The 17,378-nt window shown below is 30.5% G+C and overlaps 2 protein-coding genes across 4 annotated transcripts; one reads left to right on the top strand and one right to left on the bottom strand.

The window, feature by feature from the left end:
* Positions 1-2,842: 2,842 nt before the first annotated feature.
* Positions 2,843-9,671, bottom strand: LOC119670081 (bromodomain-containing protein DDB_G0280777). 2 transcript variants are annotated; one of them, XM_038080196.1, is made up of 4 exons: positions 9,338-9,671; positions 9,057-9,275; positions 4,252-6,535; positions 2,843-2,875 (listed from the first exon to the last, which is right to left on the bottom strand). In XM_038080196.1, exon 3 carries the CDS (start codon positions 6,395-6,397, stop codon positions 4,292-4,294), a length of 2,106 nt encoding a protein of 701 aa, XP_037936124.1. In that variant the 5' UTR covers positions 6,398-6,535; positions 9,057-9,275; positions 9,338-9,671; the 3' UTR covers positions 2,843-2,875; positions 4,252-4,291. The 2 variants fall into 2 exon arrangements, with proteins under 2 accessions (XP_037936124.1, XP_037936123.1); XM_038080195.1 differs by lacking the exon at positions 2,843-2,875 and having other exon boundaries at positions 3,649-6,535.
* A 2,536-nt stretch (positions 9,672-12,207) lies between these two features.
* On the top strand, positions 12,208-14,758 carry LOC119668448 (glycine--tRNA ligase). Of its 2 annotated transcripts, none has more exons than XR_005251497.1 (2): positions 12,208-12,298; positions 12,380-12,425. XR_005251497.1 is itself a non-coding variant. In XM_038077946.1 (2 exons), exon 2 carries the CDS (start codon positions 12,368-12,370, stop codon positions 14,669-14,671), a length of 2,304 nt encoding a protein of 767 aa, XP_037933874.1. In that variant the 5' UTR covers positions 12,223-12,298; positions 12,361-12,367; the 3' UTR covers positions 14,672-14,758. The 2 variants fall into 2 exon arrangements, 1 of the variants encoding a protein (XP_037933874.1); XM_038077946.1 differs by having other exon boundaries at positions 12,223-12,298; positions 12,361-14,758.
* Positions 14,759-17,378: the final 2,620 nt, after the last annotated feature.

Here is a 17,378-nt window from a genome sequence, read left to right as displayed (position 1 = left end):
GAAACTCTATGATTACATCTCTTGATATATGTTACAAATTCAATGCTCAAATGTACTTTGGTGAATAAAGCTGTCACAACAAACTATACGAATACAACTAAGAGCTAGCTATCTTAACTATATAACAGATTTTCTAAAGTAATTTAAGACTTATGTAGCATCGGAATTCTAGAAACTAAATACTTTTATGTTAAATAAGCACAAAGTTCGATTATAATAAAACATTAGATGTTATAATACACCGAGATATCTTATAATCTCTTGTGCAATCCCTGGAGATTGGAGATCCCTTAAATAGATACAAAGTTCGAATATATAGACGCCATGCTTTTCTGTAAATGCTAAATCAATATAAACAAATTATTAGATGTTTTATTACAATTATTAGAATTGATAATGATTTTAGATTTATAAGATCTCTTCTGCAATCCCTGCAGATTGCAGATTCCCAAAGATCTCCAAATTTAGGCTGTTGACAAACCTAATAATGTCTCTCAGTATTAGATTCCTACACTTCGTTCAATTCAGTGACAGTCAAACAAAGATATTGGACTTATTTTCGGACAATGACAGAACACACCCAAAGAGGTTAGGTGGAACTTTCAATATGCATTTTACAGATACTGCAGGAGTCAGTGTGTTTTAATCCCATCTTCAAAAGGTGGTAATTAACAGGAACATGTCGATTTAGGAAACCAATGATTAACTTAAGTTCAGATATATTTCCACTGAGAAACTTATCATTTTTGTTATTGACACGAATAAGCAATTTGTACTGACTTAGGCCTTAAGACATGGATCCGGCTTTCTCCAACAGCTTATCTTTTAAACACTGATTCAATCTGACAAGATGACATTCAACAAAACGCTTCGGGTCCTATGAATGGAGTTAGTACACATACCTTTCCAAGCTTGGCAGCTGTTTCGTTACCATCGAAGCCCTTATGACCAGCTACCCAAACGAGGTTACTTTATTTGTAGTAGATAATTTAGAAATAAGATTTTTGCAGCTTCTGAACATTTTGGATTTGAAGAGATTACAAAGCAAATTGGCTGTTCTAATATATAATAATGCTGGCGTTATTGTATCGCCTTTTTAAGCATTTTATAGCACAGATTTTAATGGCATGCAACTCTGCCTGAAAAACTATTGGAGAAATTTTCATTAGAACATCTATGGTAAATCTGAGTCCATCGCTTGCTTGTGTATAGATCAAATTTGATCCATTAATAAACTGAGCATTAGTTTCTTATAGAAAAAACTGTTTTGAAGTCACAGAAGGAAAAGTTACCTTTACATAGGATATTTAAAATATGGAAGGCAGGATTATTTCTAATGGCTTTTAAAATTTGAAGATGTCCTTTGAGTTAATCCTCATGGTGGCACACAACTAAGTACTTATTTGCTTAGTTGTCTGCCACCGTGAAACATCTTTAGAGGCCATTATTATAGGTTTAATATAAGGTTATTATTCGACATATTTTATCGTAACGACATTACCAAGCTTTGCTTTGTTTATCGTTTTCTTTGTGTTAACTTTATCCGAACTTTTTATCGAGATAGTAAAAAGCGCATGAGTCCATCAAAGAACGTTTTAAAAGACCCTAAAGTAAGATACCTTAAAGATATCAAAATTGTATACAACAATTTTAGTAAGATCCAAGTGGATGCCTCATTTGCAACAACGGCCTAAAAACAAATCACTCGATGAAAACGATTGGTTAAATTGATTTAATTACGCTACCAAACACACTTCTCAGATCTGACTCCCAGTGACTATTGGGATTTTGCAGGTATTAAAAAGAGATAGAAGAAGATATAAGAAGAAGAAACAAGAAGAAGAGATAGGAAGCAGAAACAAAAAGAAGAGATAAGAAGGGATAAGAAGAAGTGAATAATATATAATAATAATATATATAATTTATATGTTATAATATATATAATACATATGTTATAATATATATAATATATATGTTATAATATAAATAATATATATGTTATAATATATATAATATATATGTTATAATATATATAATATATATGTTATAATAAATATAATATATATCTTATAATTCATAAGATATTATTCTGCTAATACTAAACGGATATTTTAAATTTAAAAAACAAAGAATTTTAATTATTAATAATTAGTTTATTAAATAGTATAAAATTGTATATTTAAATAATATATAAATTTATATCAGAAAAAGTATAAAATTTGTATATAATTATAAATATTTATAATTCTTTTCGATTATAAAAACTTTACATTTCAAATGTTTGCTTTTTACTATATTACAAATGTTTTTTTTTTGTGTGAAGTTCATTTTTATTCTTCCTAAATAAATTTAAATTTAACTTTAATATTTACATATGTAAATACAAATAACAATTTTATATATAAAATAACAATTTTGTTTATTTATTGATAATATATCAATTAAATAGGATATTGTCAAAATAACAATTTAATACGAGTATTTGTATTTATAATTGTTTTAATAATTTTTTAAAAAAGATTTTGTCAAAAATTTGAGCATTAATTTCAAGTCTAGTTTTTAATTAATAAAATATTAAAAAATATAATATTAGTCTTGTATATTTTATATGTTAAAAATAATATGTATATATAAATGTATTGTCTTTATTTAATAATTAACTTTTCAGTTTTAAATAAATTTGTTTTCTTAATTATTTTTGATATGCTTCAATTAAATTCAATTAAAATCGATGAATTTTTAAACTTTATGTTTAAATTTAATTTTTTTAATATATATATTTTTACTATATATATATTTATTTATTTACAAAAATATATTTTCACTTATAAACATAATTTAAGGCGGTTAGTCTTTTGTTTAACAACGGAAAGCACTGGTTTTAATATTTTTATGAAATTTACCAAAAAAAAGAAAGAAGAAAATAAAAATTATAGTTGCTTTAATTGTTTTTCTTAGTCATATACTGAAGAAAGAATTTATCTAATAGTTTTAATAAATCAAAAAATAAAAAGTAATTTAAGAAGTAGTTTCAAACGAAAAATTTTTGTTTTCAAAATAAATAATTTAGAAATAGATATAATTTAAAATAAAGTTTTTTTGTTAAAAAGTCAATTGAAGAGAAGAACGGTGAATCCACATATTTATAATTCTCATATGGTATAAAACATTGCTGTCGTTTTTTTTCCAAACTATTGGTATTTTAAAATTGAAGTAAATACAAAATAATAGCGGTACTCATCTAAACAGATAAATGCCTTACAAAACTTATAAACGTATAAATTTATCCACTTGGTAAATGAAGTGTCAAATTTTGTATAAAAAATCGTTTAGGGCCATGTTATGCAGTGTCTCGGGCACGGCATAAGTGAAATTGTTGTTGTTTTCAATGCAAATTTTAAATTTGAGAGTGTGAGAAAAAACAATATGGCCGTTCAAATTCTGGTATGAGAGTCGGCGTATTTGTGCCTCGGCACTAAGGTAAAACAGCGTTATTTAATAATAAATTTCAGTTCGTTTTAAAATGGCAATAAGCAACACAGCCTATTTTATAAACTGCTAATATTTTAATTATTACACTTTCCGATTTTAAGTAAAGGCGTATAATTTTGTAAGTACTGTTAACAATTATTATTAGATAATATAATAATAAATTAACAATCAAAACACTCTGCATAACATGCATTTTCGGCATAGCCCGAATAAGCGAATTTTGCCGTGTACGAGACACTCTGCATAACATGGCCTTTACACAGACTTTATAAATTTACGAGAAAATGTTACCGAATAAATTTATATCGTATAAATTTACTTGTTGTCAATAGAGAATTGCATTCCAACACAAACAAGTCATATACAAAAATATCTTTGTAAATACTTTTAAGTTTGGACTTTTCACTCAATTTAAGTGTTTTCTTTTATAATTTATTGACAACGACATAACTGACGAATAAAGTTTACATAAATATTTAAAATTGCAACGACATTGGTTAAAAAATTGCACTGCTGCGTATTGCATTTTGTGCTGTCATAATTATTGTTGATATAAAAAGTGCTATTATACAGCGGATTGATAAATTTACACAAATATTTCACTAAATCTGTTTATACATTTGATAAATTTATATGCTTAGATGAGTACCCCTAACGTTTGTATTACTAAATATAAAAATATTATAATTTAATTTCAAAAGAGAATATCATTTTTGTTGTTAAAAAAACTAAATAAGCTTTTTGGTAATCCCCACATACCCATGTACATCTTCCAAGTACACTAAAATCCAATCCACAACTAATTTGACTGTTCAGTATTATTGCTAGCTGCCTCTTTCTGCCGAAATTTGGTGGAATATTTGTAAAAGTCAGACATTTCAAATGGCTTTGTAACCTCTTTATATGGTTGATAAGTAGCCTGTTGCACTACTATGACCGTAGTGGGGGAGTCTCTACGTATATCTGGAGACAACGGTGCTGCCGCATTTGCACTAACAACAGCAGCAATAGCTGGCGAAGCTGCCAGTGATTTTTCTGCAGGCGGTGGGCGTGGTGGGGGTGTTGGTTGCTGCACACTATTGTTGCTGTGTGCAGACGGTTTCGGTGGTAGATTTCTAAAATTTGGTATATCAATTTGTATTGCATCCACGTGATATGCAGGCGATATGGACGATGTTTCCACGGAATTCAAATAGGAAGTTGACTGACTTAATTTGGTATAATGACCTTCATTATCCAGCAATAATTTTGTGCTATGCGGATTTTTCGTCGTTGACATTGAATAGTGTCTGCCGCTGGACATTGATTGTGATGACAGTTTTGAGCGTTCACGTGGCAACGCCTGTGGTTTTTGTGGTAGCAGACGCCCAAATGTTGCAGTATTACTTTCTATGTGTTGTGTGGGTTCCGCATTTGACTGTGTGCGTATGACAGGTCCATCTAATGATGATTCAAGCCATTGTTTCGATTTAGATTTCTTTTGTGTTTCACTATTAAACGATGATATAGAAATTTCATCGAGTGGCTTTGCTTTAGGCTGTAGTGGTTGTGCATAGAAATTCGTTATACTAGGATTCATATTGCTGTGACTGTGTGGCGTTGGTGGGGATAATTGTGAGAGCATATCACTGGAATGTGATTTTGCATCATTTGGTGTATTCATTGCGTGTGTTTGTATATTTGTTTGAGAACGCCAACGCATATTGCTTGTGGTGTCAGTATCCATGGAAACATATGACGGCGCTAGTGAAATCGCATCTAAATGCCGTTGATGTTGCAATGCGACTGGTTGTAATTGTTGCAATGGCACTGCAATATGTTGCAGCTGTTGCGGTGAATGATGTATATCGTAATTTGTAGCAACATGCAGTTGTTGTTGTGTAGGTGATGCTAATGGTGATATATATTGCTTAATATTTTGACTTGATTTTATAAAACCACCATCATTGTAGCTGTGATGTGTTGGTGATAAGTAGTATTTATCACATTGCACAACAATTGGTTGCTGTTGTGGTGAAATATGTTGATGGCGCAGTGTAGCAACATTTGCTGAATTGACTGAGTACAAGGAAATAGCATCGGTTTGCAGATGTGATAAATACTGTTGTTGCAGTAAGCGCTGCTGTTGATGTTGTTGATGGAAATGTGGATGTTGTAGCAATTTATGCTGTTGCTGCAACTGTAAATGTTGTTGTAACATTTGTTGCTCTGCATGATGCTGCAACATTTGTTGACGTTGCAATTGTATATAATTCAAATTGGCGGTAGGAATGGGTGTTGTGCGATTTTTTGAATTATTTTTCGCATTTTGTTGTTGCTTTGCTTGTAAAATATTTGCATTGCTTGTTTCACCTGCTACTCCTCCTCCTCCACCACCACTTAGACTAATACTACCACTACCAATACCTGGGTAATTATCATACTCCGAAGAGCGATTGGAAAGCTCAGAATGTCTATTTGTGCTGTTATTATTGTTGTTCTCTTTGCTGGACTTCCGTCTCAATATTGCTGATCCTACACTGCCACTGCTGGCTGACTGTTCTTGCTTGTATTGCTGTGCTAAATTTGCAAAAATTTCATTTAAATTTAAATACTCGAAATTACCGTTCAGGATTTGAGTTTCTTGCTTTTGTATTTGCTGCAAAAGCCAACTTTTTTCGCTTAGCAGCTTTTCCAGTTCACGCTTACGTTGTTCCAGTGTTTGTTTCTTAAGCCTAATTTCGGCATCATCCATTGTCGTGGTTTTACTATTATTCGCATCGTCATTGTTATTAGCTTTCCCGCTGACGTTGTTGTTGTTGTTAGCTGACGTACGACTGGTATTGTCGTCATCATTATAGCTGGCCATCGTCTTGACGCTTATTTGATCCTGTTTTAGGTGCTCTCCTGTCGGTTTAACGTGCATTTGTGCTATTTTTCCTTACCATTTGTTAATTTTTGCTCCCAATCTTTCACTTAATTGGAGGTTGTTGATTTGGCGTGGTGTAGTGTGGAGGAGGAGTAAGAACTTATGTTCCACTTTTAAGCAGGTTTGAGTGGAATCCTAAAAAGAACACAAGCAACACATGTGAAACAACGTGATTTGGTGTTAAGTTTTTTTTAGTTTTATTGTAGTTTTTTATGGTAATTGTTATTAGATTAAATGTAACTTAAAGTTAGAACAACATTGTACTTATTATATACAAAATTGGCACCTTAACCAATAAATAATTCTTAAATATACATACTTTCAGATATAAGTTAAATACAAAATATTAATATGTAGTAATATAGCAATCCGGTCTATATTTAGACTTAACATATGTCATATGAATTGATTAAAGTATTTTGTTGGAAAAATCAGTGCCTTTGAAGACTTTGAAGTTTATGAAACAATTTTTAATTCAACCAGCTTTTAACCGAAACATCCGTAACGTCATTGAACTGAACCAAGAACTAAACAAACTGATGCAGAGGTCAGATAAATAACTTTTTTTCTTCAAATAAACCCTATTGATCTGTGTTTCCATTTCATTAAGTTGGTTAAGTTTCTTTACTTTGACCCAAGCTAATTTCAATTAAATCCGACCCACCCACAACAACATTCTAACCCATGTATTCGTTTTATAATCCATGTAAGATACCTGTTCTACAGATCTATCCATCCGTGATAAGTGGCTTGCTGTCACTAGATGATAATAAAGAGGGCTTTTATATCTTTGGTCGACTGATCCTTTCACCAAAGATACGAATGTGCTCTACCCCACCATGTTTTCCATTATCAAGTACCGAACGAATCTAACTTTCTATTCGCACGATAGCAGGGCTAATAAATTTTTATACTCTAAAATATGTCAATGTCACGATATAACTCATAAGGCTCGCCGCTTCATATAATGCAATACTCATTGTCAACGTATAAGGAAACATAGAAGAATTTTTCTCCTAATGCCTATTGATCACAATTAGTCTCTTGCTGATAATATGATTATTATTAGAAGGAACAATGATAAACCTTGATCTAAAAAATCTTTTGTTTCACATTTAGAGAGATTCTACTGATCCTACTCAGACACAAAATAATTTAATGATAAACCTTAAAATAAACCCTTTGTCAGAATATTAATAATAGATTACACAATGGCGATCTATGAAATCTATTGTGTTATGCCTAAAAAAGTCTTCCCATCTAATTCAGACACAAAGCTAATAATAACTATTAGCAAAAACCTAACAACTCGGATACCGATTAAGACTAATGATAAACATTATAGTGGTCAGTCTACATTTTTAGAATAAAAAATGGCACACCGCAGCAAATGAAATATAATGTATTGCGCATAGAAAAGGTTTACCAATTTTACTCAAATACAGATAAATAAATACAGATGCAATACAATACAATACAGATAATAAATGTAACAATATCTTTGGATGATGACTCCATTCTAATTACAATAAACAATGTTAAACTACGGTTTATGGCTAGCAATAAGTCTGTTGTACTACTCTTTTGATAGTGTTAACCGACGTTTGGTCGTCGGGATGAATATATAGCTTTGAAATGTAACCTACTTGCTTCAGGAATCTTTCGATATAGGCTGATTTCAAATGGCACAAAGCCATACTCTCATATTGCCAATATCCCAAACGACCCTTCTTCCTCTCACTCTATCTTCATTCACTCGCATCTTAACCCATATATATATTTAATTCCTTTCATGGTTTCTTGGTCTATATTATTATCAAATAATAGGCTATGAATGCACCCCGACCTGAAAGATCTATTGTGCGTCTAAAACTCCTACTAAAACAATTCTAGATTATTTATAAATCTCGTAATTGCTGTGGGCTAATAATCCCTCGATTTAGGATTCCAAACCTCTTTCGACTAAATGAAACTGTGACTAATTAATTTCTAATGAATGACAAATATTTTAATAATTTGTTAGAAAAATGTAATATTAAATTTTTTTAAAAATTTCCGTTGGTTGTATATATTTAATAATGTTATTTGAGAGACACATTTATGCATATTTATATAATTATTTAAATATTTAATAAAAAATGAACGTTTAGATTTATGCAGAGTAAATGTTATATGTAAATTTGATCACCAATTTAATTATTGGCATTTTATAAGAGAATTTTTTATACAAAAACAATGCAATATGAAATGTTTTTATTTCTAAAATGCATATTTTAAGTTTATTTACTAGTTTTAATAAAAATAGAAAATGATAGAAAAAAAACCCAAACATCGTGACAGATAAACTTCTTTGGAAACAACAAGTCAAGGCAAACCGTAAAGCCGTAAAGGGAAGCTTGCTATTTCCGTTTATGTGCATATATTTTTTTTTTTTTAAATTAGTTAAATTATTCAAAACTGCTCAACCCAGTATGAAAACATCTTAAGTGAGTGGTTGGATGATTCATGTGCAAAAGTAAACAAGCTCAAGTACAATGACAGAACTAATTTCCATTAGTTACTTTTTTATATAACCCACTTTTAGAATATTAATATTCACTTCACTTAATTAATTAGTTACAAATTAAAAATAATAATTTATAATAAATATTCTCACCTCTTTAAAATCGTATTGAGTTCCTTAGTATTCAAAGCTGAACGTTGACAAATGATGCAATGAAGGCAGCACGGAAGCATCAGTAATCGATGAAGGCATAACAAAATTTAATTTTTATGCAAATGAACTCAAAACACTGACATCATTTAAAGGCCAGAACTCCGTCAATTAAAACTAATTTTTTTTTTAAATCTTGTTAATATATTTTCTTTTTGTTCACTAAAATAATAATAAAATTTTAAATAAAAACATATTGTATAACGAAAATTATGAATATTTACCCGTAGTTCGTCAATTAATAGGGCAATAAACTGCGTTGCAACGCAAACAACAACAAAAATTGACAGCGACTCCGCAAGCCAAGAAGTTCGAAGTTCTTTACGATTTTTTTCTCTTCTCGTTTTTTTCTTAAGCAAACACTTTTATGTGCATTTATTTTTACTACGCGTAATCACAACCAAATATTTTTATATTTATTCTTGAAAAGCACTGTTTATAATATATTTTTTTCTATTCAATAACTTATATTTAAAAATAATACTTTTTATCTTTAAGAAAATTTACTTAATTAAACAAGAAAACGCAACTAAAACGCAACACACGAAGAAGCTCTATGAAAAGTGGAACATAAACAACGCTACTAACCGCAATAAGAATGAGAGATTAAAGGGAAAATCCAAAACAGCTGCATATGACAGCGCGGCGCAGTGTTGTAAAATGTAAAAACGAGAAATGAAGCACAACATTGGTCTAAGGTCGTGTGCGAGTTAGGCTAAGTTGATGCTAAACCAAATGGGAGATTTTTTGGGATTTTTTGCACTGCACACATTTTGCCATTTATCAACACGTATCGACACATCAATACATTATCGACACAACTTAGAATTTCCCTCATTTAGAACGCAACTTAGCCTAACTCGCACACGACCTAAAATAAGCAAAACCTGATGATACGTTTAGGCCGTGTGCGAGTAAATTGAGGTAAACTAAATTGAAATGTTCTAGGAATTTCTTGTAAATATTTATTTATTTATTGCATTTATTTATTATTTTTGATTAAAAGTAACCAAATTTATTTATTTATTTAGTTATTAATAATCTTAAAAAATTTTCACAATAAAACACCTAATTCACCTAATAGTTATCTAATTAACTGTATTCGAAATTCTGGTAAATACCAACATCGCTGTCATACCAATGTAATTTACTATTTCCCTCAATTTACCATCAATTTATTCGAACTCGCACACGGCCTTAAAAGTATCAGCGTTTTCGATTGGTAAATCTAAGCTAAATTTTTTAAACGAGATTAACTTTATGGACGTGTGCGAGTTAGGCTAAATTAATGCTAAACCAAATGGGAGATTTTTTGGAATTGTTTGCACTGCACACATTTAGCCATTTATCAACACGTATCGACACATCACCACATTATCGGCACAACTTAGAATTTCCCTCATTTAGAACGCAACTTAGCCTAACTCGCAGACGACCTAAATGCCATATTCTTTTTTGATTGGTAAATTTGTATAACACTTGAGAATAATGTATAACATTCAATATTAATTTATAACCTCTAGAAATTTTGCCAGAGTAGCAAAATTATACTATGCTTGTCCAAATTTCCTTAATTTCGTTAAAATGAAATTAAGTTTATTTTAGAAAGTGTTCATACTGCTCCAATTTAAGAAAATCATATTTTTTTGTTTACAAATCGAATATTAAAAATTACATGCTCGAAACACTATTTGTACCTGTGAAATTTTAAAAGTTGATTGTCATAACTATAAAAGATGGCATTCGGTAGTTTTATTAGTTTTAGTGAATTTTAGGTGTGTAGATTATTATTTTTCACTCCATTTTAAATTAATAACAGTTACAGTTTTTTCTCTTTATTCAAATTTGAAAACTTGCATTACTTTCATATTTTCTCCGTTTTATTAAAGTCAGCTGTTTTTAAACATAAATGTCACTTTTTTGTTATCTCAACCTATCTTTTGCTTAAAAATAATGCCATTTTCCTTAAATTCGTTCTAACCTTAAATTTTGTATGAAGAAAACAACTTAATTTCGCTGAAACGAAAACGATATGAAAATGTTGCGAAAATAAGTTGTGTCTGAACATAGTATAACACTCGACATATTTTACCACAGTAGAAAAATTACACTGAAATTAACAGCTGTTTTATATGACCACAAATAAAGTGTGGTTTAACGTGTGCAAGTTAGGCTAAGTTGAAGCTAAACCCCAAATGGAAGATTTTTTGCGATTTTTTTGCACTGCACACATTTAGCTATTTATCAACAAGTAACGGCACATCACTACATTATCGGCACAACTTAGAAATTCCCTCATTTAGAACGCAACTTAGCCTAACTCGCACACGACCTAAATAGTAAGTCTGAAGACACATCTTAACCAGAATTAAGGCTTATTAAAAATATTATTAATTCTTTTGTGAAAAATTATAAAATGGATAATATATAATTTTAAATTTAAAAAGTGTCTTTTGAGATATTAACTTATTATTTTTCACTTACTGCAATAAATAGAAATAGAAATTGTGACATAAAAAAGCGATGCAAAAAGAAATATACAGTAAGCAATTATTTAAATGCTTTTTGAAATGTGTTCCAAATATATTTTGTCACTGTTCTTTTCATTATTTAAACAAAAGAACAAAATAACCGAAAAAGTAAAACATCTTATATCACGTTTTCACTGGCTTCGTTAGACAAGTAACTTACTTGAGATTCGAGTAATTCAAACAATTTCAAGTAAATTAACTGGTCTAACGAAGCCAATGGAAACATACTATCTAAACCTCTTTATATATTTCATATATTATAAAAACATCGTAATGTTTATTATTTTTTTTTTTTTCATTTTATTATAATAAACTTACAGGAAAATTTAAAGCGTTATAACACGATATTCAGAAATATGTAAATGTACTTGCAAATTTACATACAAATATTTATATTAATATATAATGATAAGATAATAATCATGAAATTGTTTCTAGTATCGCTAATGAATGTCTTTTATATATTATGCATAATAAATGAAATAATAAACAATTTATACCAAATTCTAATGGAAATAAATTTTGTTTACATTTATTTGTTTATTTACCAACACTGTTTATAATGTCTGCTATGAAAATTTCATCAGCCGCATTCGCTGACGAAACTGCAACGTCGACTTTTACTCGTGGTTCTGTTGGTTAATTGTAAAAAAGGTACATTCACTTATTTCATTATTTTTATGTATGAATTAACAATATTTGAAGTTTAAGTAAAGATTATTTATGTCATTTCAGGTGATTAAAGCGCTTTTAAAATTACGCGCTACAACTTTAACGGCTAGAAAATTCAAACAAAATTGGCTACTAGAAGCTTCCAGTTGGAACGGACTTCATTACACTCACATTCCCTATAAATCATTTAGTGGTTCACATAATCCGTTACTAACAAAATCAGCTGTTAAAAAGTCAGATACATCACCTGCACCGCAAAGTGTTTGGGGTTCAAAGAAAACTAAACGTAAAGTGAGGTTACAAACGTTTAATCCAATGAGTAATCCAGAAATAGAAGTGCAATTGGCACCATTGCGTCAAAAGGTGCTCGAACAAGGTAATCTGGTACGCGAACTGAAAGCGAAAGGTGCACCTGAATTAGATGTAAAAAAAGCCGTTGCTGAACTTAAAATACGTAAGAAAACTTTGGAAGATCGTGAATTGGAACTAACACCAAATGTAGTTACTTTTGATCGTTCGAAAATGGAAGATTTACTGAAGCGGCGCTTCTTTTATGATCAAAGTTTTGCAATTTACGGTGGCATAACTGGTCAATATGATTTTGGTCCTATGGGTTGTGCTTTAAAATCCAATATATTAAGTTTATGGAGACAATTTTTCAGTTTAGAAGAGCAAATGCTTGAAGTTGATTGCTCAATTCTCACACCTGAACCTGTTCTAAAAGCATCTGGACATGTTGATCGTTTTGCAGATTTAATGGTGAAGGATACTAAAACCGGAGAATGCTTTCGTCTAGATCATTTAATTAAGAATGCACTGGAGAAGTTATCAAAAGAGAAGAACGCGACTGCGGAACTGAAAGCTGAATGTGAAGATAGCGTCATAAAATTAGATGGCATGAACAAGGAGGAAATGGCTGCAGTGCTACAAAAATACAACATGAAATCACCGCTCACTGGAAATGATTTGACAGAACCAATTGAGTTTAACTTAATGTTTGCCACACAAATTGGTCCTACAGGTTTAGTTAAAGGTTTCTTAAGACCAGAAACGGCGCAAGGTATTTTTGTGAACTTCAAACGACTACTGGAATTCAACCAAGGCAAATTGCCTTTTGCTGTGGCACAAATAGGTAATTCATTCCGTAATGAAATTTCCCCACGTTCCGGTTTAATACGTGTACGTGAATTTACCATGGCTGAAATCGAACATTTCTGTGATCCAACACAAAAGGATCATCCTAAATTTGAGAATGTAAGCTCGACGCTAATGACGCTTTACTCTGCCTGCAATCAAATGGACGGCAAATCTGCGCAGCAGTTAACAATAGGCGAAGCCGTGAAAAGTGGACTTGTGGCTAACGAAACGCTCGGTTACTACATGGCACGTATACATCAATTTGCTGTAGCGATTGGCATTAAGCAAGAGTGCATGCGATTCCGTCAGCATATGAACAATGAAATGGCGCATTACGCTTGTGACTGCTGGGATGCCGAATTTCTTACAAGTTATGGTTGGGTAGAGTGCGTTGGTTGCGCTGATCGTTCCGCTTACGACTTGAGTCAGCACATGGCCGCCACAGGTGTACGTTTGGTAGCAGAAAAACGCTTGCCTGCACCGAAAACTATTGAAGTTTCCGAAATTGTAGCCAACAAACAAGCGCTAGGCAAAACATTCAAAAAGGATGCCAAGCTAATTACTGACGCCTTAGCTAAGTTAACATTAGATGATATTAAAACTGTCGAACAGGATTTGACCACAAAGAACGAATATGTGCTGAACGTAGCATCAGCGAATGAATTCAAACTTACGCCAGACACAATCAGCGTGAAGCATACCACAAAAACTGTGCACGTTGAGGAAATCATACCTAGTGTGGTGGAACCATCTTTTGGTATTGGACGTATTATGTATGCACTCTTGGAACAAAATTTCCAATGCCGTGAGGGTGATGAACAGCGTTGTTACTTTACACTGCCTTCTGTGATTGCGCCACTGAAATGCTCAATTTTGCCTCTATCGAATAATGCAGAATTCAATCCCTTTATACGACAACTCTCAGCCAGTTTAACAAAAGCAGAGCTTTCACACAAAGTTGATGATTCAAGTGGTTCAATAGGACGTCGGTACGCACGTACTGATGAAATTGCGATACCATTTGGTATCACAATTGATTTCGACACGTTGAAGGCTCCACATACTGTTACTCTAAGAGATCGTAACACGATGAAGCAGGTACGCATCAGTATTGATGAAGTTATAGATGTCGTTAAGGATTTGTCCACTGGTAAAGTGCAGTGGAGCGAAATTTTGGAGAAATTCCCAGTATTCGAACAACAAGAAGCGACCAAATAGGCACATTCTCGAAATTTTTAAAAAAATCTCTTGACACAAAAGCAAGATAGAGGCATAAAAGTTCGATTTTATAAAGAAATTGGTAAAAAGCAACGCAAGACATTTCACCACAAACGTTTAGATATGTTTTTGATATTCGTTATTTTAAATTAAAATTTTTACATTACAATCATGTTATTTATATATTATTGCATTTAAGTAAAGAAACCGCTTACCTAAAAAAACCTGCTTTCAATTAATTCTTTTTTAATTGGCCTTAATAAATTCTGATAAGAACTAGAGGTAAGTCATCGAAAAAAAACGCACTTGCTGCAATTAAGCTGACTACTTAAAAGTTAGTTACTTGCACTAAATTACTTATTTCAAAAATATATTATTTTTTTTTTGTTATAAAACAAAGAGTTCATTAAATTTTCACATAAATTCAAAACAACTTTTTAAATTTCCGTTTAACTTTCAATTTTACTACAATCGCGTACCGGCAAAACTGAGGGATGAAGTTAATTTGTGGAATGTATCACGCAGCTGTGGCGAAGAACAGTGTTGCATTTATATGTAAAACATTAAATTTGTGGATACTGTCTTGCCTACACTTTTCGCGTATGAATAAAAATTAATATTTAAATTTTGCTATGGCGTTTGGTGTTTTTTATTTATTAATGAGTTTAGCTGGTCATTATTATCATTATAACTACGATATCCTTAAAATTGTTTCATTCTAAAAATTCGCATTAAATTAATTTTATACACAATTTAAGTCTTTCCATACAAGAATGAAATAAGTCTCTTAAATAATCTCGCTGAATTCGTTTAAAATAAAATTATTGCATTTTAATCGTAATAAATATAGTTTTATGATTTAAAAATATTAAACAAATTCATATACATATACATTATCATAATTTATATTATAATAACTTTCATTTATTAAAATTAGAGCATTCATTATCCTGTAGATACTGTTGTTCATAAAAAACTTTTTGTATAACTTACGGTATGTATTATATCTTCTGCAAAGATCTATATTTATAAATACTTTTTTTGTGTACAGTATATATATTATTAATACATATATAAATATAATATCAATTTAGATATGTTCTTGAAAAAGCTAAAAAATTATAATATCTAAAAAACTTGCGTTAAAGAAGTAATAAAACTGAAAGAGAATACATAATAACGGTTCCTATAAATTTAAGAAATAAAAGCCATATGTTTGTATAAATATATAATTGTATGAATAATATTACTTTCTAAAAAAATATGCTAGTAAAAAATCATTAATATATAAAAAGTCTTTATAAAAAAGCCTTAAATATATCCCAAATTTGAAGAGTATTCATTTAAGACCTAAGTGGTGTATATTATTAGACTCTATTGCTTAGTATATAAAGCACATATTGAACAAAATTTGAATACTTTTTTAATAATAAAATTTAGAATATCTTAGAAAATTTTTTAAATATATATAAATATGGTTTTCTAATTTTTCGTTCCGTTTAATTGAAATTACGATTTTCAGGTTCCTAAAAACTTTTTGATCACAAACCCACTAGCACTTGTTTAGTCTATCATTATTATGATAACTCATATTTACACATCAATAACGAATTTAATGGAGAGATTCGCACGCAACTGGTACTAAGCTCTACCTAACGAGTATTGGACCTCGGAAATGCTCATTTAAACCAGAAGTCACCAGTTATCCAGTGTACACCGTTCTAAAACAACTTACGCATTGCCATTCGGTCTTGCGCACGGTCGTTCAACACGTAAGATTACGGGAATTGTTAAGTTTCTCTGTCTAGATCCACTGCAGTATGTATTAAGTATATATTATATTATGTTCAGACACACTTTTATTTCGCAAAAATATTAATATCGTCTTCGTTTCAACAAAACTAATCAACTTTTAAGATTTCGCAGTTACAAATGGTGTAACATATTAAGCATATTAAGTAATTTTAAGCATTCGATTTCTGAACAAACAAAAATTATGATTTCCTTAATTTAGGGCAATATGAACACGTTCCAAATTAATTTAATTTCATTTTACGTAATTAAGGATATATGAGTTGATTTATTCATAATGTGGTCATTTATGTAAAAGCTCCTTGTATGGTATATTATCGTTTTTTGCTTATTATTAGCAAAACTACATAAATTATTGAAAACATGGTATAATCGTGCTGTAGACTATTTACATGATATATAATAATATACAAAAAATATTATAGGATAAATAAATATTAAATTAATAAAATATAGCAACAATTATATAGCAAATGTAATATATAATCCATAATAAATTAAATTTTCAAAACATATATTGAAAAAAAATTATCTAAAACCATTACAGAATCAAATTTAATAAATAAATGTTATTTATATAAGGTTATTGAAATTTTTCTGATACATTTTTCTGTTCCACTGTGTCGTATATAAACATACATCATGCGCTACCAACGATATGATTTAGGCCAGGTGCGAGTTTTAATAAATTGATGTGAAGATAAATTAAATTTACTAGGGATTTTTTGCACTGCACTTATGTAAATATATATTTAGGACGTGTGCGAGTTATGCTAAGTTGTGTTCCAAATGAGGAAAATTCTAAGTTGTGCCGATAATGTAGTGATGTGTCGATATGTGTTGATAAATGGCTAAATGTGTGCAGTGCAAAAAATACCAAAAAATCTCCCATTTG

The sequence above is a fragment of the Teleopsis dalmanni genome, chromosome 1 (assembly GCF_002237135.1).
Source record: "Teleopsis dalmanni isolate 2A chromosome 1, ASM223713v2, whole genome shotgun sequence".
NCBI classification, from domain to species: domain Eukaryota; kingdom Metazoa; phylum Arthropoda; class Insecta; order Diptera; family Diopsidae; genus Teleopsis; species Teleopsis dalmanni.
This window is presented reverse-complemented; position numbering and strand designations above follow the sequence as displayed.